This window comes from Charadrius vociferus, unplaced genomic scaffold (assembly GCF_000708025.1).
Source record: "Charadrius vociferus isolate BGI_N301 unplaced genomic scaffold, ASM70802v2 scaffold125, whole genome shotgun sequence".
Lineage (NCBI taxonomy): Eukaryota > Metazoa > Chordata > Aves > Charadriiformes > Charadriidae > Charadrius > Charadrius vociferus.
The window spans coordinates 1,659,733-1,684,420 of NW_009649036.1; the positions used below are offsets into that span (position 1 = coordinate 1,659,733).

Sequence of the window (24,688 nt, forward strand, 5' to 3'; positions counted from 1 at the left end):
ATGTTGTAGCTGCCTAAATGCCTCTCAGGAAATGCAGACCAAGTAGCTCGTCAGGAGCTGCCCCAGTCTTCCAGGGAGCTCGTGAGCTCTTGTTGAATGCAGATCCTGCTCTTTGCCTCACTTACATAACATAACTTTATGTACCCATTTGCACAGATCTGTAATGACAATGACAGCATCCCTTTTGTACACTCCTTTCCCACCAACAGTGTTCTCCCAGGGGAACGCACCTCAGGAGGTCTGGGACTGGTTATGTACCTGCAGGAATAGCTGACAGTGAACGAATAAGATTTATTTTCCTTTTAGGTGGCTTATAAACATCCCTGGTTAAGGCAGGTCAAAATGAGATGCCTAAAGCTGTGCACGTGAACATGACCCTGGCAGCAGAAGCTGATCAGCTCTTGGAAAAGTAAAAGATACTAGAAAGTTCTTGAGAGATGGATATAGATCTGTTTAATATGGCACACTGTGTGGATGAGAGGATAAAACAGCTTGTGTGTAGAGGCAGACAAATTTTACTAAGTAGGTTTTGTCTAACATGGTAAATATGAAGCATATGTTTATGGAGTTGAACAAAGAATTTTCCCTCATATATTCTCGTGTCCTGTGACAAGAGGCAGATAAAGAATTGAAGGCAGAGAGGTCTCAGTTACGACATTCAGCTTCACTGATTTTATTTCTCTCTTTTCTTGCAGTACCAATTTGTGCAAAAATCACATCTGAAAAATAATCACATTTTGAAAACCTTTTTGCTACAATGACAGACAATATTTAAGAATGTTTACCTTCCCATTGCTGTTTCCTTTGCTTAAAACACTCAGTATTTTTAATTATTTTTTGGTAATTTTGATTATTTTTAAAATTTTATTTTCCTCTTTTCCCTCCAGTCATTTAATTATGCAATTTTTGGAAGGTTTTCTGGGAATGGTATGTTTAATGGGAAAAAGATCACAGAAATAAGAAGCTGTAAAAGCCATTTAGTTAATCTTATGTTTCTTTGTTCATCTCAGCGTGGGGTTGTCCCATTTTATTGTCCATTATTTTTGTTCAGGTTTGTTTCTGCTAGTCAAAGGAGCATTCCTCCACTACCATAGACAAAATCTAATGATGAAGCTGGTAAGGCAAGTTTGTTGGTTTTAGTTCTAACTCAGAAAAAAGCCAGAGGAGGGATTAGTTGACAGACTGAGTCTTGCCAACACTAATGACCTTGGTAATCAACTACCATGTTAGCAGTAACCCACCGTATTTTTCATTGAGGTAACACGCTACCCCGCTGCCTTGGTCCAGTGGTAATGATGGTTTCTGGATGTCCAGAAATCCTGTAAGCTCATGTGTAGAGCAATTACATTGCTCTTGCACAAGTGATCCAGCTTGTTCTGGTGAAGCTGAACTTGCTGCTGCTGTATGCAAAGCCTCGATAGAGATGTTATGGTAGAAATGGGGCTGAGCCCCTTTGCTGTCCACCTCTAGTGCTGTGTCGTGCAATCCTGTTGGGTCATGTAATGGGACTACACCCTCACATTGAATTGTACGATAGGGCCTCTGCTGTGCAGGGCTTACAAGAGAGGGGTGGAACAGATATAATAAATACATTTGACTGCTGCACCACACTGTGGCTTCTCTGTCTTTGGAGGAGTGAGCAGTCCAAAATATGTGATTTGCCAGCACTGTGTAAAGAGAAGGGAGAACTCAGCAAGGAATTGGGAAGTGAGAGTAGTGTAGGAAATATAGCTCTTTCAACCTTTCTAGTAAATTCACATCTGCATCTTAGAGAGTATAGAGCATGTTTAGTCTGGCACTGATGGGGTTCATTGAGTTTGCTCCTGTGTGCTGACCAGTAGTTCTGCAGGCACTCTGGCATGTCTGTGGTTAGCTGGGTGCAGAGCTGCTGCGGGGACAGCCTGTGTCTCCCAAGTAGTCATATGAATTTCAGTGGGATAATGTCAGTGGATTTTCTTCCCAGAAGTGTTTGCTGGTTAGGACCCTTTGCAAAATGGATTTCTGTCTTATCACGGCTAAACAGAACAAGATCTTATAAATGATAGATCATTGAGATATTTTCTCAAAATAAGCTAAAAATCAGATGCTCCCATTAGACAACAGATATAAAAAAAACAGAAAAATACCCACAGTGTCCAATGAAAGTCCTGTCTTTCTGTGCATGATACTGTCAAAAAAAATAACATATAAATATACAAATTTAAATCATGCTCCTCCACTTTTCCTGAGGTTTTATAGCTTTTTGTTTTGCTTTGCTTTTACACTTAACTTCTGAACTTGTTTAAGTAGACACACCTCCACTGATATAATTAGGCTCTAAGTTTTAGCTGTATACCAACTGACATAGAAGACATACAGCCTTTTATTAACAGGCATAGATGATATCGCTGTGTCTCTTTTCTGGGGAATAAGGTAGATGTCCTAGTTTTTTTATGAAGTCTGAGAGCCCTTTTGACATCATTTGCAGGACTTGTGTTTTGATATGACAGGTATAACACAGATATTGCTCTGGACCGGAGCCATACACTCTGTTTCTGAGACGTTGAGTATTTCTTTCCAGACGTCTCTTCCTGCCTACACAGAGCAGCAGCCACAGAGCCACTGGGAATCTCATGTGTTTCCAGAGCGCAGGAAAGAGGCAGGAGATGTGCAGGAAAGAGGCAGGAGATGTGCATAAATGTGCATTCATACAGAGGAACAGTACCTCCCAAACACAAATGGTACTGTTTGTGGTCATCTGGGGAAATCTGGAAGATTACTTCATGTATGTTTAATGACTATTGTTAAAAAATAAGAAAAAAAAAAAAAAGGAAAAGGAAACCTCACCCACCAAATTTGCAATTGCTATTTCTCACTGAATGGGTTATGAATTATTTTGCCTTTGTGTATGTGTGAGAATGAGACAACTGTGTGCAAACAGTTTTTGATATTCTCTTTTAAGAGTGATCAATTCTGAGTATAAAAGGGAAAAAAATGCATTTTTCTCATTCTAAACATCTAAGGTTGGCTTTGACAGCTGTGTTGCCTGTTTGAAAAAAATGAACACAGAATGCTCTTTTGATCTTAAACATAAAAGAGAGAAATTGAAAATCCATGAATTGGGCTTTGCCTCCCAGTCATTTTAGAGCAGTAATATCCCATATTACAAGGCAGCACAGCTTCTTCATCTTTGACCTCACAAGTGGAGTCAGCTCTAAAGAGAAGTCTCCCAAATTAGACTGAAAGCCATTTTCTAAAACTTCTTCTCTAACGGTTGAATCAGAAGACTTGCCCTATATTAGGACATTTGGGAGAGTCACATTTCCAAAGACAGAACCCCAAATCTTGAGCCGCTGGTCAAAATGACAATATTGTTATTAACATTAACTGAAATCATTGAGGTAAAACGCCCCTTAAATCTTTGGTGAGATTTGGTGTTAGTGTTTTCCCTTAAGATGTGCCTTCTTTGTTCAGTATGAGATAGAAGAGGAAAATCCTTCATCTGCCCAGCTGCTGAGGAGAAGGGGAATTTGTACCTCATAACCTCCAAAATACAGTCAGTATTAGCAGCTTCAGGAGGTCAAAGATCCTGAGGCAGTTGCCAAAGTCATGAGATTGTCTTTTCACCTGCTTTCCAGTTTCTGAGCTTACAGGATTCACACACAATCATAGAATCATAGAATGGTTTAGGGTGGAAGGGACCTTGAAGATCATCTAGTTCCCCCCCCCTGCCATGGGCAGGGACACCTTCCACTAGACCAGGTTGCTCAAAGCCCCATCCAGCCTGGCCTTGAACGCCTCCAGGGATGGGGCATCCACAGTTTCTCAGGGCAAACTGTTCCAGTGTCGCACCACCCTCAGAGTAAAGAATTCCTTTCTAATATCTAATCTAAAACTACCCTCTTTCAGTTTACTGTTACCCCTCATCCTATCGCTACACTCCCTGATAAAGAATTCCTCCCCTCTTTAGGCACTGGAAGGCCTCTGCAAAGTCTCCCTGGAGCCTTCTCTTCTCCAGGCTGAACAACCCCAAATTCTCAGCCTGTCAAATCATTACCAATCATTGTCAGATCAAACTAATCATTAATGCTTTTGATAAAATTTTGAGACAAAGGCATATATCTAGTTGCATGAATCCGTGACAGGTAAAACCCAAAGTAATGCAAGTTTTGTCAAGAAAATAACACAGGATTTTGTTTGATTTTGCTTAACTTTGTTTCAAGCTCATAATAATTAAAGGGACGTAAGGCAGAAATTACAAAGGTGCCTTGTATTGACTGCACTTGGTTTATATGGAATTGGAGCGCTAAATTATGTAGGGTAAAGTCAGTGATACAAGTTTTATTCCAATGATGTATGATTATGGTGATGATAATAGCTATAAACAAACTTCAGTAGTCCAAAACGTTGAAAGCAGGTAAAGACCCAAACCATAGTGGTGAATTGTGTCACACTAAAGAGCCCTTGTTGCTGGACATTTGTTTCCTGACAACAGGATCCTGATCTCTCAAGAGCTGAAGTGTAAGAATCTCTTCTTACTTTGAAAGTTTTGGCTGTGGTGGACAAATAATCCAGACTATCCTGGGACACAGGCTGCAATCAGGAATCGCACAAGAACAGTCTTTCATGTAAATATCCTAATTCCAGTTGAGCCAAATGTGTTTTAAGACTTCCTTTTTTTTTTTTTTTATTTCAGATGTATTTGGAATTTTCTTCTTCATATGCCTAGGAACCGCAGAGAACTATGATTATGTGAAAGAAGGGAAAGCATTTGCCTCTTTCTACAGCATTCCCATTGTGCATGTTCAGGCAGATTTTGTTCATCTGAAGCTACCAGTAAAACTTTTCTCTGAAAATAAATGCATGTGAAAGCTAGGACGTCAGCGGTACTGAAATCTTACTTTAATTTTCAAAGCAAAGAGAAAGGTTACTAAGGAGAGTAAGTCAGTGGGAGTCTTTTGGCCACATCAGCTCCTGAAAGATATGGAAGTTGCTGTATTGTCTCATGTTTGTAGTTTTGTTCTTCATTAGTTTGTAAGGTTACATACATATATATATATATGTCTGCTACGAACTAAATTTAAAATTCTGAAGATAAAAGGAAAAGGATGATTTTGGGGCGTTTTTTTATGTCTGACATTTTTCTGGAAGGCATTTTGATGTATTGAGGACCATTTTAGAAGGTCGTAACAGGAATTTAAACTTCAATAACTAAGAATTGTTTGAAACATAAAACTAGCTGATATGAGGGTTTTACAAAAGGAGCAAGGAGAAACAATACTGGTTCTCTGGCATTTTGAGCTTCACACTGGCTCTACCTAGAGATTTAATAATTGGACACAAGAAACAAACGAATTATAAAGTGCTGTGCTGAACAGGCTCAAAGGGGTCTGTTTGCTCTGAGGATTACAGCTGGCTTTGGGATGATGAAATAGGATGTGACTGGTACAATCATGCTGTGCATAAAAGTTGTACCGGACATAATAGCACCATGCATTTCTTTTGTAATGGAGGGAATAATTTTTTTGCTAATATTGAATAAGGACAGATAGGACAATTTTATGGAGCTCATTATACATGCCTCTCAAAGAACAAAAAGGTTCTTCCAGCTCTCCTTGTGTTTCCGCCTCTCTGTATTGTCCTGTGCTTTTCCGTCTTCTTGTCCTTTTCAACTGTCTACTGTAAGGGAGCGGGGCAGGGAGAGGTGGATAGAGGAAGGAAAAAGCCTAGAAAACTATCAGAGCTTTGAAATGAACTTCAGCTGTTATTTTAAGAAAACTGAAATACTTTGTGATGAAGTAAATGCCAGTCCTTGAAGAAATGCAGCACCAAATTAAAAAAAAAAAAAAAAAAGGTGGGAATTAACTTTTGGGGCAACGTTAAAATTATCTGTGAAAGAAGTTGAAAAGTTCCATCCAACGTATCCATCCCTCATCTTCTGACTAAAATATATAAAATCCAGTGAAACAGTCAAATACTATTGTCTCCATTTTATAGACGTAGAACTGAAGCAGATTAACTGAGGCAGGCTTGCAGAGGCCAGAGGCACAGCAAAGTTTCGGCCCCTCATCCCTACTAATAATTAATTTGCAGTCATTGCAAATGCTCCCAGCTTAGGACTCTTTAAAATAGATGTAGTATTGTTGTGACAGATTTTTAAAAAAGGAATAATATACTTCCACACACAGGAGAAACCTGTCTCCTTCCATCACTAGGTACTTAAGTTCCACAAGATGGTGAAGCAGAAAGTTCCCTCTGTCCCAAAGAAGCTCTCAAAAATCACCCACAAAGTCCAACAGAACTACTGCAGCCTCCTGGCCCTATCCTTCCCCCTCCCGGCCCTCTCCTTCCCCCTCCCAAAGGGCTCCCACAGTACAGAGACTTTCTGGGACTGGCCCTATTTAATGACAAGGCTGTGTCAAACTTGTGTCCCATGGACAATAGATAACCTTTCCTTCCCCTCTCTTACACCCCCTCAGCAATGACAAGCATGCATCCCATGGACATTTAGGATATGGGATTCTGCAACCCTCTGACTCAGAACAAGTCCTATTAACTTTACTGGGTTCTGGATGAGGTTATTACCCTACAGAGATGGGGCTATGGGATGGTAGTCTCACACAACCTATGGTACATTAGGTGTTTGGAAGACGCGCATACTTTCTGACTGCCAAATATATAATGCATGATTAGTGCATTAATGATACCATAGGAAAGAGGTAAAGGAAAAGAAGAAATAAGTACAATAAGCATTGAGAGGACAGTCTAACCCACACACTCAGACTGTCACTGCACTAACTACATCACATTGTGGTACAGGAATGATCCCCACGAGTCTGAAGCCGGGAGAATGAAATAACCTACCTTCTGAGATTTCCTTCAGAAGAAAGATAGAAAACTATTCTGTGTTTTCTCATTAGATGTGATCAGTAAATCCACATTATCTTGTGACACAATGGTGTCAAATGACACTGAAAGAGCTGACCCTTATCTTTGCTAGGAGACTGCAAGACCAGAGATTAATGCAAAACATAGGACTGATAGAAATCAAAGTGTGTCTCTTGAAGACAGGCATTAACAAACCTTATCCTTAATAGGCTGAATGCATTCTCATACACTTTAATCATCCATGAAGGTCATAGAGTCTTTCTGTAGCTGACTGACTCACTGCCCAAGTGCATGTAAAAGCTCAGTGAGGGACTCTTGGACAAAAGCCAGACCTCACAGATGGAGCGTTTCTCACTCTTGTGTTGGTGCTTCCTACAGAAGTGGTCAAATCAGTCCCAAATCAGCTGATCTCATTTGAGAAATTAGTTCTTCTCCCTAAAAAAAAAAGAAGTGTAAATCTGTCACATAGCTGAGACAAACCCATTTAGTCATAACACCCACCTACCTCCAGAGTAGCTTTGCTAGTCTGAACTGTGGATGCCAGCAGAGTGTCCTGGCCTCACCTCAACACCTGGTATGGCATCTTCATCTTCTGCAATGTAGCAGTCTCTAGGAACATCCTTAGTTGGTACCTACACGTGCGAACAGGACATGTATGAAACGCAGTATCTAGTCTAAGGTGATGGCAAGCACTCAAACCTTTCAATAGCAGACTGAGAAACTTACCTTTTTATTGAACAGGGTTCGTCTTGGTTTCTGATAATTCAAGGTTTGGTTTCAACTGTATCACAAGGTTTGTAGTATCTCTTCTGTACAGTTTTCAGGTATATCAGTGACTTTCAACATTCGTCTAAGCATCCAGCCCTTTTTCTGCCTCTTGTTCTGTTTTGGCCTTGGCAACTTCCTGTGTTAAAAAGGGCTGTGAATTAATTGCAGTGTGTGAAAGACTGCTTCCTTTCATAAATTTTTATTTTCTCATCTTTTAATGAACATTCACTTGAAAATCAGTATGGGGGGAGACCATACAGCGGTCTTAACTAATTAGATTAACCCTACGTTTCCCATTAGTGTTACTTCTGTCTTTGATTTCTTTCAGAGAGCTCATAACATGCATAAATATTTAAATGTATATGCTTTCATGAAAAATTGATCAAAAGCCAAAATTGTTCTTTAATTCTATATGAGAAATGCATAATCCAGGAAATATTATTCTTACCTTAAACAGAGATTTTCGATAAAAAGATGTGGTGTTTTTTTTTTCTCTAGCAAAAATGTAAGTGAAGTTATGCAAGTTATTCAAGTTATACACATCTTGAAAAGCAGCAACCAAATATACAGAAATTCCCAGGTCTTATCAGGACTGAAGCAATCAAAGTATCCCATTCTTATCACTTTTTCTTAATGTTTGTATGGCACCAATTTAGAATTCTTTTTCTCATCACCCGAATATTCTTTGGACAAGCATACTTAAATTTTCGCAGGCTACATGTGAAATTGGAACTGTTTGGCAGATTTGCGTATTCTGCGGCGATGGTGTCTCCTCATTAGAAAATGGTTGACTTGAACAGAAACATGTTCCAGGTCCAGATCATTTCTCAATACATTTCACTGGTTCTTGTAATTTCAAACATATGCCTGTAATTTTTCTACTATTTCAGGTGATTTTCACTATGCTTTTGTAGGATAGCCAAGACTCCCCCTCACAATTTTTCAGTAATCACTCTCTGGCCTTAGAAGTATTTAAATGTCCCAAGATTTATGTTTCTAGTCACATTGTGTTTTAGTTGAAATATATTATGTATGAAAGTTTGAGTAGGTCACTGCAGGCAACTGGTAATACACAAAAACATGAAACTCCTTTAATTAATCACCAGGAATAATTGATTTTATACTCGGGAGAATTTTATCTTAGTTTACAGACATAATTCAAAGTTTAATGTCAGCTTCATAGAAGGGCAAGTTCCTCCTCTTGAAAAAAATAGCATTGCGGATGGAGAGGTAAACAGGAGAGGAGGGAATGCCACCTCAGCCACTGGTTTGGTCTAGGCCAAAGTGCCTTCAGAGGTTCATCTTGGCAAAATGCTTTGTTCCAGTTGCATAATGCTGACTTGAATCAGAAGCTGAGGACACGCTGGGTCCCATGCGATTCATGGGCTACATGAGATGGTAAACCTGCTGTGAGCCACGACACAGAATGTTCTAAAAGCCAAAATCTTCTGTGGATGTCTGTTGGGCCACCTGAGCCAGCCAAGGGGTCTAAACTGATGTCCAGTGCAGTAGTGATCTCAAGTCATTGAACGGGAACAGGAAGGCAAATGTAATGTGTTTTAGGGGAAGAAAAGGGAAAACGCAGGTATTTTCACAATTTGTTGCCATTTTTGTAGTCCTGTACCCAAGATGTACAAATACAGCTCCAACACTTTCACCTTCGTTCCTGATAAATACATCCTTTTTCAGTTGTACAGCTGAGGCTGTCTGATGAGGGTGGCACGATGAAACACGGTGACCGTAATTAAGTGTACACACTGTCACTGTGCAGGCAGCAGAGCAGGGTGCTCAGATGGAGGGACCCACAGGCTGGCCACCGTCCAGTCTAAAAGTCCCTTTAGCACAAAAAACATTTTATAGCATTTTTGGTGACTTTCTTGAAACATAAATAAATAAGTGGAGCACAGGCAGGTAAGACAACTCTTTTCTGAGCTTTCTCTTTGTTTGGCCTGAGTAATTAGGGGTGATTATTTTTATTTTCATTTTTAGAGTTGCCTCTCCTTGGTTTTAGCACAAAATAGAACTTACTACCCAATGGCCCTTACATATGTAAAATTTCTAGTATGTATGATTTGCTGATTTACTCTTAATCTTTGTCATAAAAGTATTGTGAAGACATACTTTAACCTTTAACCTTCTTCATCCTTGATTATTTTTCTTCCTGTGTACTCAGGTTAGTTGGAGGTTTGAGAAAACGCCTGTGGTCATAGGGTCAGGTGGAGTTTAGAGGGAAGTAACCAATGTGTAGTAAAGGAATGGTATGTTTGAGGCTCATCACAGAAAGGATATCACTGACGATAAGGAAAAGATAAGAAAGGGAGGCATCTCTGATTTTTTTTGGAGAAGCAGAACTTGACTTGGCACATTATAATTTATTGTAATATCCTAAAAATATTATTTCAGAAACTGTGTAATATGTTCATCCTTTCATGTTGTTTGGTTGTTTTTTTTTTTCTTTAACTTGAAAATCTTTATAAAAAAGCCCCTGTAGGATTTCAGTTGTGAATGGGTGTTGGTGTTTTTCTGTACTGAGCTTCCTTTTCTGGAACTCTTTCTTCCCAAGTTTTCCACTACAAGCAGAAAACTCCTTCCTTTCAAACTACCTGTTTTGCTTGGATCAGATAAACCTAGAAACTGTCGCTACAGTTGCAATATCCAGGTTGGTAATTGCTCAGGGAAATGAGTCGTCCAGGGTGTTCGCCTCTAGGCTCCACAAGTCACTATTGCCACCAGCGGCAGCGGATTCAAAATTATAAACTCCTTGGGGAGTAGGTTGCAATCCATGATAAACACTGCAGATGAGCAAAGGGTAAATGATTAGCGCTGTCTAGCTGGGATGCTTCAGCCCTGTCTTTTCCAAAGCCAAAGGAGCAACTAGAGGAACACAGTAAGACATAACTTGTGTATTTATGCTAATGCTTCGTTTTGTTTATTTCTATGGATTTGCTTTACAGGGGTTAATTTCCCATTTTATTGCAGGGGGTGTTAGGTTACATGATGATTTTGTCTGTGTAATTATAACCTGTAAATGGCTGGACCGCTTTCCATTCTAGGAGTGATTCTCTTAATGACAGTTTTTATTGTTTTTCTAATATACAGGTATTGTTGCATTTGTAGTTCCTCCATTATCAGTTTTCTATCCTAATCTCTTACCTATATGAACTATAGTGAACACAGTATCTAGACATGCCATCAGAATGGCACATCAATATTAAAATGTTAATAATATTTTAGACATTTTCTACTGATAGGAATAGCTAGGACTCTTTTTCTTTCTCTTCTCTATCTTCTTTTCTGTTTGTTTTTTTCTTTCTCTTCTCTGTCTTCCTTCTTTTTTCTTTTGTTTTTTTTCTTTCTCTGACTAACTTTTCTCAACAGAAATTATCATAGTTAGGAATTTGCAGAAAGCCAATTTAGTACCAGAACCTCAGGTCAGACTTAAATTTCAGACACCTTCAGGAGGGCATATGTCAGATTTGAGAATATAATGCCCCCAAGTGTTGCCTTTATCCCAGATCTTGATAGTGTCAGTACGGGTTATTGTAAGATAACATTCATGTAATTAAGGAGACCCATTGCCTTTTAGTGCTGAGTAGGCATAAATGAGCCTGGGTCTTGTCAGAAGAAACTTGGGGAAAGAATATAATCTTGCCCCATTCCTATCATTTTCTGTAAACATCCAGAGCTGGCCACAGGATACTGAACTTGATGTGTCTCTGGACTGGTCTACTCCTGCTTTATGCTTTTATGAATCCAGTACAAACAAGGGGGTAATAGAGAGCATAGAGCACATTTGTAATGTGCTGCTCGCTCTGAAGCAGGTGCTCTTGGGGTCCAATGGAACATTTCTTTCAGTGATCGAGTCAGAAATCCCATTCCTAAAGTGGCAGATTCTGGATTGCTAACTTTGCCTCTTGAGAGGCAAATGCACTCTCTTGTGCTGCCTGATGTAGAAAAAGGTGGCCTATGTTACTCTTACTTATATTTTACTATAATTGCCAAGGAACGAAGCTTCACACTAACACCAGCAATTGAGAAGCAAATCCCTTCAATGGACATCAAGGGAAGGTTCTTATAAATAATGTAGCTTTTTCTTCCTTAGATACTTCTTGGGGTTTTTTTTTGATGAATAGTCACAAAAAAAAATCTTTATTGCTGCACAAGAAGCACTCTGAGATGAGGCTTAAGGACAAATTTCTTCCCACCCACTTAGGAGGTTTCCTAAAAGGGACCTGAAATGTCCAGCTGCAAGGCCAGGTGAGCTTTCTGAGCAGGCTGATGCCAGACAGATAGGGCAAGTGCTGTGGTCTTCAGGCTTCTGCAAGAACCACCAAGGACAATATAGCTGTTACAGATACACACACACTCTTCAGCCTTTTATGACTATTTGTTATAGGACATGGTGGACCAAATTCAGACCTGGTAGAAGAAAATGTGACATTCGTGAAGCTAATGGAGTTTCACCACATTTTATTGTCCCTGAATATGATGAATCACAATCCCAGCATACTAAATCTGTAAGAATTTATTACCTCCTTGTAGGCCCTTTAAGATCTTCTATTTTGTCCGAAGCCAGATATTTTTCTAGCTGTTTCACTTCTGTGTCTTTATCAGTGAGCTCTTAACACACTATTTAACAACATCTCTATTAATGTGATCTGATCCCTGGCTCAAGTGTGTTTAAGTGAATGTATTTTGATTTTATACCTGCCAATTTTACTCTGTATCCCCACAACTCAAGGTTGCTGACATAGACAAGCAGTTTCGCACTCTTTACACCATCCTGATGGATCTCTAAGGACCCTCAGGACAGCCTTCCTTATTTCAGCAACAACCCCCTTTCTCATTTACCCAGGATCCTCAGACCAGGCTGTTGACTTTTAGTGTAGTGACGGCTTCACAGCTCCAAACCAATTCTCATCTGCCATATTGCCCACATGCGCCATGGCCGGAGTGAGCCGGTCTGGGGAACAGAAGAAATGCTGCTCAGATTTGTTAGATCTCCATATGTTCCCTCTCAAGACATTTCTCTGTTTCAATGACAAAGCTGGAGCAGTTTTGTAACCACTCAGGATGTCTGCCTAATTCAAGAAGAAGAAAAGAGACTTTGCATTTTGAAAATGCCAGGGTAGCAAGGGTAATTGAAACTGAAGAATCCTATAATACTTCTATCTGAATTAAAGCTCAACTGTGTGATAAGAGCAGATTTCAGTGGGTGCATCAAGACCTGACAATCCCATTAGTGTAAAAAAATGAGAAAAAGGGGAAAAAAAGAAAAACTCAGTACCGATAGAAAAATCAAATTGACAGTGGAAAAGGAAAGCAAATATTTTATGGTGCTACATCATAACTTATAAATACTGATAAATAAAGAACAATGGTAAAAATGTGTGATGCTGTTTTTCTCTGTGAAAAAAGTTGCCTTTCTATGTAGACCATAACTATATTCCCAGTGTGATGTCTGACCCATGGATATTTACTTCTCTTTGTGCAGCTCTGTTTAGGAAAGGAGAATATTTTCTTGGATCTTCAGAGCAGCAAGCTGCCCTATAGCTTTAAATGGAAAGTTTAAAATAAAAAAATCTTTTTCAGCTCAAGTGAACTGGGTCAGTCAGAACTTAGTAACTTCCTAAGTCAGAAGTTGCCAGAAACGTTGGAAGCTGCCTGGGACCATCTGACATACTCCTTTTCCCTCTCTTCTCCACTACTTATTGTCTGCAAAGGGGATATGAGAGCAAAGAAAGAGATCCCAAAGTACTACATGGAAGTATGGGTCACCAGGCATCACCGAAGATTTGAACTTAAATTATTTCCTGGGCAAAATCCCACTGACTTCACAGGAAGCATTTGAACTTGAGGAAACATTTAAATTTCACTATGATTCTAAAACAGAGAAAGAAAATGCTTCAGTGATATAGTTGGTCGCTGCTTAGAATTATAGTGTTCTCTGACTCACATGAGGAAGTTTTAGGAAATTTGAGCATGTGGAATGTATCCAGAATGTTTCTTTTTTGATCTCAGAAACTGCTAATCAAAATTAAAATGGTATAATTTCACTATGTCTGACTCATTCTTCACCTGCAGGGAGAAATGCTAAGATAATATTCAAAGAAAATCTTCATTGTGTAAATCCAACATCTCATTCTTTAAAGGTGAATCGATGTTTAATGCTTGACTTTCATTTTTAATGTAGTAATCTTGAACACTGTGACTTGTCCAAGGACTTTAGCCAAAAACCTCTGGAACCTGTTTTGAATGTAGTTGAGGAAATCGTGTACTTTGCTAACAAGCAGCATTTAAGATGCTTAAATTTTCCTTTGGACTTATTCTTTATTGCAATGCAAGTAGATTGCACAGATTATCGTTCTGGGAAAAAAACAATTAGTGAAGAGTCCCAGAGATCAGTCATCTTGAGAACTGAATGCATTGAGCAAGGAGGTCATTTGAACTGGTTTTGTTTTTCAGACTTTGCAAATGGATGTAAACAAGCTGAATATCACATTGCTTCGGATATTTCGCCAAGGAGTGGCAGCAGCACTGGGACTGTTACCTCAGCAAGTTCATATCAACAGGCTCATTGTAAGTACCAAAGGGCTCTGTATAATAAAATGTACCTGGTTGTTTTGAATTCTCTTAAATTTATTTTCCTGTCATGATGGAAAAGTGCAATAAAATAGGACAGAAAAATACTTTTTTCCAATATTTTTTTTACTGCACTACAGAAAAATAGATCTCTATTACAAAATGATTGAAATTTTCTTTTGAAAGGAAACTATTCTCAGTTGCAGTGTAGACAAAAAATAAGTCAGATAAATCTCTTTTGTGTCCTATTCATAAGCAAATTGCTTATCCCTTAGTTTTCATTCCAATGCAGTTCTACATGACATTCATTAAGAAACACTTATTCATGTTTTGTTTCTCAAAGGTTGAATATTGCTCAAAAAATACATGTGATTCTACCTTTCAAGGGCATCTTCACAATTTATCTTCAGATATCTTTACTATCTTCCATTAGTAAATTAAATGTCTTCTCACAATATTAATATTCATGTTTTGCTATTCAGCTGGAACAATCTGTGCTGATAAATGATCTTGTAGACTTTGGTATCATATTTGCAAAAGATGACGACAAGTCTGCTTCTAGCGACAAAGACTTTTTAAAAACAATTTTCATCGTAAGGTTTTCTGTGTATGGTTAAGAGCATACGTTCTTAACACTGTTGTGTTTGTATGACAGTTTTGCCATGAAGCAAAAAACCCCATCCTGTGTGTATTGCTAGCATTCAATTTGCCTTGCAGAGGGAAGAAGAGTTATTTTATTTTATTCTAAATGCAGGTTGAATATTAGGGAAGAAAACTGACAGGTTCAGCATAAAAGTATTTCCTGCTTTGATAGCTTGATAGGATTGTACACATCAAAAAGGATTATAAAACTCCTTCAAATAATGTCTCTGTGAGAAAGGATCACACCAGAAGTACAGAGGAAAAGATCAATAGGAATGCAATGCAGCCCTTTTCATGTTCACCAGGGATGTCACTCAGTTGTGACAAGTGGCGCGAAATCTCCTTTGTCCCCTGCATGAACCAGAACGAAAGGTAGAAAGCACGATTAAATGAGAAATGTTCCAGAGTTTGGGATGTGTATTTCAACATACTAAGTCACTTAGTAGCTTTCTTACTATGCTCTGTGGAAATTATGTAACTAAGGAGAAATACTTTGTTTATTTTCCTACTGGCTCCACAGCTTTTCCCTTTCTCCTCTCCTTTGTGATCTAAGGTAAGAGGTGATGTCATTTTGCACCTGAACATAGCTCACAATACAGGAAATACTATTAATTAATTAGTCTTCTCAACATCTGTGAAAGTCCACTATGAGTTAATATTTTAGTCATACAAGAAAGAAAGCAAACTTTTGCCCTATTTGCTCTAAAAATCATACGCAGTCAAAATTCACAAGGAAGAAAAATATTTCCTGGAGGATATTATTCCCACTTGGCATCCTTCTAACATGAGACAGTCCCTCTCATGCAGGGTGCTTGCAAGCACGCAGGGCACATCAAAATTCATCTTATGTCACTTCAGCCTAGTCTAAGCTACTCGTCCAGGCTCCCTGGGAAAGGAATATAGAGGAGGGCAACTGGAGGAGGAGAGGCATAGAGATCCCGATTAGTTTAGGATGGATTAAATCATTCTCTAGAGATGCCAGTCTCTTTCCACTGACTTTGGAGGTAGTTTAGATGACTGAAGTGAGGTAAACTGACTCCCTCCCAAGTGAGCAGCTCTCAGAAGTGATCAGGAGCCTAGCAGCCAGGATGTGGTTAGGCACAGGGAGAGCAGAGGGCCTGCTAGCCTCTTACATGTTACGACACAAAGTGTGCCATGAAATATTAATTGGGCATTTCCAGTGTCTCCTTAACCTTTACAGTAAACCCTCCTACCATAAAGGCCTTTTAATGGGCAGAGAAAGTCCCTAGCAGATGTGACATGAAACACTGGGAATGCTGTGTCCCCACCAAGCCTTGCCTTGCGACTGCCACTTACACCCAGAACCAGCCACCTACCCATGTCAGAGACCAAGTAGGACCTCAGCCTCAAATCAGCTTCTTCAGCTTGACAAAAGTCTCTGCCTTGAACTGATACTCCTGACAACTGACATTGTCCTGTAGGTCTGTTCTCACTCCTTATAACCCTGCTGATGTGAGTAGTCCCACTGAAAAATGCCCAGTCCCACCAGTAGCCATTGTCCTTTGCAGTCTTATTGAGCAGGTGGATCAGTGGCACGTGTGAGAGCACAGAGGGCAGATTTAAGGTAAAGACGTTTGAAAGCATCCCTTTCTGTGCAGCTCTACTTCTGAATGCAAAACTAGATACCTAGCAAAAGATGTCTCTTTTTTCAATTCAGGAAAGATTACGATGCACATGGAAAGTGAGGGAAAGGAGGCAGGGGAAATCAGTTATCCCAGTTTGAACTGCTCTCTCCCATCCCATAATGATAAATAGCAAATAACCAAACCGGTGAGGTTCTTGCCTGTGCAGGCAGCAATGCAGGTAGTCGATCCATGCTTACCTTGCATGTGTGGGACTCTACATCACAGCCTCAGCTGAGTTGGCCATAGCCCTGGGGAACCCAGGTTCCCGCACCCTGTTTGGACATCAGTGCTGTCTGGAGGACTGGTCTCAGGCGCTGTTCTAGTCTATCACAACCAGAGGAACCCTCTGGCAGCCTCTCCCTTCGCTCCCTTGCGACAGAGTGAGCATCATTGACATCTCTAATGCAGCACCCCTTGGGCTACCAGGACTGCATCAATGACACTAGGGCAGGAATTAATAGAGGGGAGAGTAGGCATTCTCAACTTACGCATTAAATGTAAACGAAACTTTTCTGGTTTTCATTTTGTTGTGCCATTTTAAGGAGTTGCACTGCAGTCAACTAAAAGGACTTTGTACTTCGTTGTGGTATGTGTCTTCTGTGCTGACATGGGATACGAAAGCAGTGCCAAAATACCACAGCATTATACTAAGCATTCCTGTTTAAGGACCACCTTCTAAACCAGGGCTGCATTTCAGCTCAGATCAGATGAACTGTCTGATAAAATCCCTGCTGGCACTTTGCCCTTGACCCCATTCCGTGGCTCCTCCCCTCACCATATCACATTGACCTGTCTTGTTTAATGGTACTAGACTCAGGAAGAGGGTACCTTGTTAATAGTGAACGAGACAAAACACACATGCCCACGCATGGTATTTGCGTTTTCTTGCACAGTCAGCTGGGATTTAAGGAGTCAGAGAACAGGTATACTCTCCACGCGAAGCAGGTTGCAGCCTTTATATTCCACACTCTTGGTTTTGGATTTATAGTTACAATCTGTAGACAGCAGAGATTATCTAATCTGAGATCCTTGCTATGATTCTGCATTTTTTTTATTTTCCTAGGGGAAGAAGAACTGTGTGGAGCTGTTTGTGTCCCCACTGAACAGAAAGCCAGGAATTTCTGAAGCGCTTCCATCTGAAGAAGTGCTGCGTTCCCTTAATATCAACATTTTGCATCAGAGTTTATCCCAGTTTGGAATAACAGAGGTCTCCCCTGAGGTTGGTTATCAATTTTCTAACCTGTAGTTTGTTACAGATTAGGCAGTTATACATCCTTCGTAGTTTTCAGGCTGAAGTTCTCATGCATGAGGCAGGAAACGTTTATACAGCTATCCCTTTTAAATAATGGTGCTCCATTAGGCTATTTAAGCATTAATACCCAGGTCTTCCTCACACAGCTGGGGTACCATTGAAATCAGATTTTAGATCTTAAGCATGCATCCGTTGCCTTAAAGGAAATGGGCCCAAGAACTTTTGGTCTATTAACGTGGGTCAGCAGGTATAACAATTTCAGTAGACAGATAAATGAAATGCAAAGGTCAGGTGTAAGGTGTAACTTGTGTCTGACATGATTTTGAAAAACTGGATTTCTACGTTGTACCCATGCTTCTTCCTATTCTCAGGAGAAGTGAGAGATTTATTTTATTTACCTGCTCCAAAAAGAGGGCAAAAATAAAACTTGTAGCTATTATTTGTATGACTACATCAATTTTTTGGAAAAAAAGAGTTCTATTTCAAAGCAGAGACTGCACTGCCATCTCCGCAGTGTCCCAGACATTACCAGTGAGATGGACATTTAATTCTGGGCTGACCACTTGAGCTATGCACAGCAAATGTAAAAAAGCGAAGGCCTTTGGGAAAGAAAATCACTGAGGTCATGGACATGGTCACATCACATTGCATTTTATGTAGTGTTTTAGAAGCCCTTACCTACCTATAGAGACCCTCAGAATTCAGTGTGAGGTCTGAATAACTTCCAACATGTTATCATGATTCAGCACTTTCCATGGAAGCTCCCAGTTTGACAAAGGAGATGTCTCTGTCCAAAAAAGTGGAAAAAAAGGAAAGGTTCTGATGAGCTGTTACCCCCTATGGGTAAAGAGTTCCTGGGGTTTTTACATCCAAACCTATGTTTGAGCCATTGCTTAGTTAGTACCGGCTGTCCTGTTCACCTTTATTTCTACTGATTAGAAATGCTTTTGCTCATTTTAAGTATTCTGACTCTGTTTAAGAATCTGGGAGATGTCTTTGGTACAAAAAATGAAATATAAAGACAAGGCCACTTTAACGCAATTTTACATGCTCTACTACAGCAGCCTGCCACTATGAAAATGAGTGGGTTCTCAGATTTTAGCTGTTCTAATGCAACATGAAGCCAAGCAGTGCTGCCAAATGTCAAATCAGGTTTTTATATTGGCCATCAGCGACCTGAGCTAAGCTTCCTTTAGGTCGGAATTTCCTTTGTCACTGAAGCGTATGAGTCTGACAGTTGTGATAGATGCAATTATCTGTTCCAAGTATGTCAGTTACAAGTAACACTTCAGGTAGACATTGGGCAAGAACATACATGAATAATAGATGAATGCAGAAATGTCACCAAGCTATGAAGAGATGCTGGAAAAAACCACAGCGCTCAACTCAAGATCTCATCTTGAGTTAGATACATTTCAATAATCTGGAATGCTCAGATATTTGCATTTTCTCTCTGGAAAAAAAAAAAGTAGACAACCAGAATCATTTAGAAAAGATTATTAGAATGAAAGTTGTGCAGACTCCAACTCCTTCTAATACTGTTGGAGAAACAAGAGATTGTTTTAATATTTCAGTTGCTAGCAGATTATACTGCTAAGACCCCGATCCTGAAAAAATCATGCAGCTTTACACTAATGGGTATTCCTTTTGGATCTCAATAAATTGTTTGCATGTATAAGACTTCACAGAAAACAGCAGCTAAAAGACAACATATCATCTTTACTTGCTCAGCTACTAACCAGTTATTTATTCTTCTCTCAACTTGCTCTAAGAACAAATCGTGCCAAATAATAGCAAAGAAAATCAAAACAGGCGAACCTTTGAAAGAAGATATAGCTTTGACACATTATTTTTTTGTACACTTTTCCATCAGAAATTCTGAATGCTTCACAGCCAGTGTTATATGTGCACTATTGGTGTACCTGTGCGGAAAGGAAGCGTTATCTGCACCTTTCTAGGTGGGTGGCTGACAAAGAGGTGTTAAGGCTGGAATTTGTCTCCTTTTTTAGCTGCCTATTTCAGTATAAGCTGCCTAAGGCTCGAAAGTCTACTGGCTCTCTCTACAGTAAACAGAAAGAAAGATAAGTTGAGCAGGCAGTTCATCCCATCTCTGAGATACCTCTTCTGAGATTGCTCGGTTGACTCTTTCTAACAAGGCTTGGCTTAAACTAGACCCCCAGCTGTAGACGGTTAATGGTGGAGATTACCCTGCCCTAAGAAACTTTACCAAGATTATGTAGGAAAACCCAAGCTGAAGGTCTCTGCTTAAAGTCTCAGCCTATGCGATACCATAAGCAGCAAAAGTTTCAGAGGATGTGGGTGACTGGAACTACATTTCCATTCATTCCAGTAATAATTTGCCAGTTCACAACTGCTGATGCATTAATCACTGTTTGATCTATTTTCAATTAAATTGCCTGTCTCAAAATCCATATCCTAGTTTCTTATTCCACAATAACCGAAAGAGCAGATTGCCTATATGCCTTTGCTGTAGGAACCACCAGAGTCCTTTGCTGCCTGGTGTAGAATGGGATATGTACCTGTAGGAATGTGAAAATTTAATTTAATGGAGTCGTTGCCATTTTAGGGATCCAGGGCAATGGCAGTACCTTCCATATGTCCTTTCTCTTCCAATGGTCTATTGTAGTTGCAGCATTTGCTCTTTTGTTATGGTCTAAAGTTTGTGTCTGAAGTGGGATTTAGGATTGTGTTCTGCTCCATGGCGTGTGTCAGGGCCAGGAGCAGACTTCCCCAGAACAAACTACCAAATTGGTGCTTGTTGGTGGGACTAAATTCAATGACTCCGGCAGTCCATGTTATTATGGTGTGGGAATCCTGACATCCTAATGTCTTTAAATTGTGCTAAAAAAAAAAAAAAAAAAAAAAAATGCTACTGGATTTCAGAGCTTAGTAGAGTAAAAAAGAACTTGAAGTGGTTTTGAATGATAAAAATAACTGAAGTTACAGTAAGTAAAATAAGGGTTACTGTCGTTTGACAGATAAGCTAACTGCCAGTTGGGAGATGTGGCTCTAAAGGAGAAATTTCCAGAGTTCATGCCAAAATTATACAATGCAAAATGTACCATTACAGCCTCCTTGTACAAGGCTTCTCTTGGTTGCCTTTGAAGTGTGTGATATTAACTTCTTAGAGAAGAAATCAAAGGAAGCAATCATGCACTTAAAGCATACAGAAACCGTAAGTCATTGTAAGGACAAGTGATCAAAACCAATAGCTTAGAAATTACAACAGCCTGGACCAACAGAGGCGCCTGGGAACAAAGTGGAGCACAAGGACGTGCTTCTATGATCAGGCGAAGCAGACGTAGCATTACACCTGCACGGGTGCACCCACGGCACCGCAACAGGGACAGGAGCCCAGCAGACCTGCCAGCTTTGACGTGAAATCACCAGCACTTTATCACACATGCATGTAAGGTAGAGTCTTTGGAGAGGCTTTGTCATGGTAGACGCTAAGTGGCCATTATCCGGTGTCCTGGGAGTCTGAGAGGTCACCCACGTTCCTGCATGTTTTCACTGGGGGTGGAAGTGATTTCTTGGCAGCCTTTCCTAACCTGCCTTAGCTAACATAGTTAAAATAGCAGAAAAAAACAAAGTAACTCAGTGTGAACTTTGTTGAACCCTTTTTCATCTTAACTTTGATCGCCAGCTCCCAGTAAGCTCTCCTCCGAGCTCAGAACTACAGCTGGCCATGCTTTCATTAGTGTTTCAGCCCAAGGAACTAATTGGGGTTAACCAACCCAGTCTGCAAATTCACCTATTTTCCAGTGAAGACTTACCTTTCCTGGCAGCTCCTGATACCTTGGCAGGATCTTTCAGTCATGGATTTTACAGTGACTATTTCATGTCAACGTCTCTTGTCATTATCAAAAGCTGGCAGCTCATTTTACTTATTTGTAGAAGTAGTCCACTATTTTTCCATAATAAGACCAGAAAGGCCAGAGTGGATATTTAATGTCTTTTTTTCAAAAAAAAAAAGTGTATAAAAAATCATTTTTCTAAACACATTTGTTGCAGTTCAGATACCTGTGCAGGCACTCTTCAGTAAGGTTAGTGATACAACTGGATTAAGCATACATTGATTCTTCCTCACCTTGAATTATGCTGAATTTAAACTGTTTAAATTAACCTGGCTAATTCTGTCTGAATGACTCACCTGATTGTGGAGACTCCTTAGGGAATGGAGTCAATCACCGGGGGCTGATGATTTTGATGATGTACATGATGATGAGCCTTCCTCCCTGTAGCCAGGTTTGCTCCGAGACCTGATGGTGCCTAAGCTGCTGGAACTTCCCTGCCATCCCACTATGGTATTCCCCTTCTTTTATCGGCTGTGGCTTTTTGCCACTTAGTTTGGGTTTATCTTTCTGCCCTCTGATGGCAGTGGTACGTTCCCACTCCTCAGAACTGTCCAAAAGTTTTAGTGGATTCTCAGGTGGGAAAAGGTTCCCAACTGAGTGAGAGAAATGTGGAGGAACATCAGTCAGTCGAGACACAGTACATCTCCGTGCAGGAGGCTCATTGCCCATGACAGAAGTCCTCTCTTTTTTGCTTTTTCCCTAGCATTTGGCCATCCTGTGAGCCTGTTTCTTGGGCGTCAACAATTTGTAGTGAGCGTGGCAGCTGCCAGTTCTCCCAGATCAGTTCTCTCTTATCAGTTCTCCCAGATCGAGGAACAAAGTTCTGAATGAGCAGCACTGACTTTTCAGAAAGCAATTCCTTATCGTGGGCAGGAGATGACTCAGTTACTGTAGCCACAGCCTCTTCTGTCATTAGGGAGCAGCTTAAGCAATAATTCTGCTGTTCTGCAGTTAGATCAGGGGGAAAGATTTCCTTGGTTAGGTGAAGGTACTGCTAAAGTGTTTCAAAATCGTATGTCAGATATGTTTAAGTTGTGGCATACATTTTTTTGCCCCTTTTACAGCATTTGTTAATTTTCTTTGAACTTTATTTTTAGAAAGGCAAATCAGTGAAAGACGTATCCTAAATGCATATATCATTAGACAGACATCGTATAGATTAATTCTCTTAGACTCAGTTATGTTAGCAGTGTTAGGTTGACTTGGTGATCTTAAAGGTCCCTTCCAACCTAGACAATTCTGATTGTATGATTCTATGTATATGAGGTCTACTATAACATATTTTAAATGTTTTTTGACATTAATAAATTACAGTTAATTTAAGTCTCTCACCCATTGAGTCAAAAAAAAAGTCCTATTAGCTCTTCATCTACTTTATAGTGTATTTGTCCGTTCAGTGAAGAGGTACAAAAAAACCCCATTCACTCACTTACAAAACGTCAATGTGGCAAATTCTTCTTCAACTGCTTTTTATCTAGATTTCCTCCTGGGAGATCTGAAACACCAGAAAGCCATCAGGTAACCCTCCCAGGGTCAAATACGTACTTTATAGCTAATGGGCCAGAGCTGCAGCTGCTGCTGTCACCATGGGATTCCCATGGAGCTCAACAGGAGCAGTCCCGAGTGCGAAGCAGCTGCAGATTTGGGCTCGGAGCCAGTACTGGGACCCGAGACCCATGCCGTGAGCACAGCAGAATAACCTTGCTGCGCTGAGGTAGCAGATTGCGCAGAGAGCTGCATCCCATTAGAGTGGCAGCGCTGTTTGGATATGTCTAGGAACAATTTTTGCAGAAATATTTGGCAAGATTTCCAGTTTATCTTTGAAAGTCCTGTTTTTTAAGTTGCTCACTAAACACAAGACCGACACTTAGAAACCTTGTTAAACTGCCACTACCTGCAATCCTTTTAAGCCCAGATCATGAAACACTGTGTGATCACACACACAAATACACTGATTTTACAAGATCTGTTTCTGTAGTTTAGCAGAAGGGGGTAAAGTATTTCCATTCTGGTCCCTAGGGCTATGACTTCCAAAGAATATTCTTCTTTACTATGCTTTCAGGTCTAAAGCGGTCAACTCCCGGTTATACACATAAATTTTTTTCAGCAAGCAAGTCTCTGTAAAGTAACCATGCAACCAAATACTTCTCTAAATGTTTGCATTTTGTGGCAGTATCATCTGTGAGTTGTCTTGCATCTGCATTGACTTTAATCTGCGTTGTCCTGGCCCCTTTCAAAGCAAGCAAGGCACAAACCTGTGCTGAAAGGAGGACCAGGAAAACTATAGTGGGATCCAGAATGGAGCAGGTTTTTGTCAGCTTGTCCTCTCTTCCTCAAGCCATGATCTCCTCCTCCTCAGCAAGCCTTTCCATATGAATTCAATGTCGTCAGGACTTTCGATGTTTGGGAGGCTGATCGATCCAAGGAGTTTGCTCGATACATTAAGTGTTCAGAAGAACAGGCTAATCGGTGGCTGAGCAGACTTTGGAGCATGTAAAGTGCTAGAGGGCCCCTGCAGTCCACTCATCTTTAAATGGAGGAAATCTTTTCTCTGTGAAAAACTCCCAGTTCTCTTACACAATGTTCCCAGAGAAGAAAACAGACCACCTTGAGATGGGAAGACAACTCACTAGTTAAACAAGATGTTTAATTAAAGCCATTAGGGAACTTCAGCAAAAGGGAAACATGAAGACCTTGAACATTTACAGTGAAAACCAGAATTTAAGAAAGTCGTTTTCACTCAGCCTGAGAACCATACTGAAAATGCACGATTAAGAAAAAAGCAAGTAGCTGAAAATTGGGAGAGCAATGTCTGCTGAACTGCAGTCACGGAAACACAAGACGACATTCTTTAAATAATATATTGCCGTTAGACTGAGGGTACATGTACCCTGTTTCTACTTCCAGATCTCTGTTTGGAGACGTAGTGAAATTCTGGTAATTTAATTCCCCAACCAAGTCCCCACACTGCAATGAAGCCAAAAATCAATGCTTTCACAATTATTATTATTTCATAATCCCCAGGAGTTCTGGAAATTTTAGTGCGCACAGCT

At 40.1% G+C, this 24,688-nt stretch overlaps 1 protein-coding gene across 1 annotated transcript in view; it reads left to right on the forward strand.

Annotated features, from left to right (window-relative positions):
• The window catches only part of PTPRR (protein tyrosine phosphatase, receptor type, R), a 141,498-nt gene that overhangs the window by 48,079 nt on the left and 68,731 nt on the right, over positions 1-24,688 (forward strand). The window contains exons 2-3 of the mRNA XM_009887829.1: positions 14,101-14,214; positions 17,569-17,724. Coding sequence (XP_009886131.1) covers positions 14,101-14,214; positions 17,569-17,724 — 270 coding nt within the window. The remainder of the gene's footprint in view (positions 1-14,100; positions 14,215-17,568; positions 17,725-24,688) is intronic.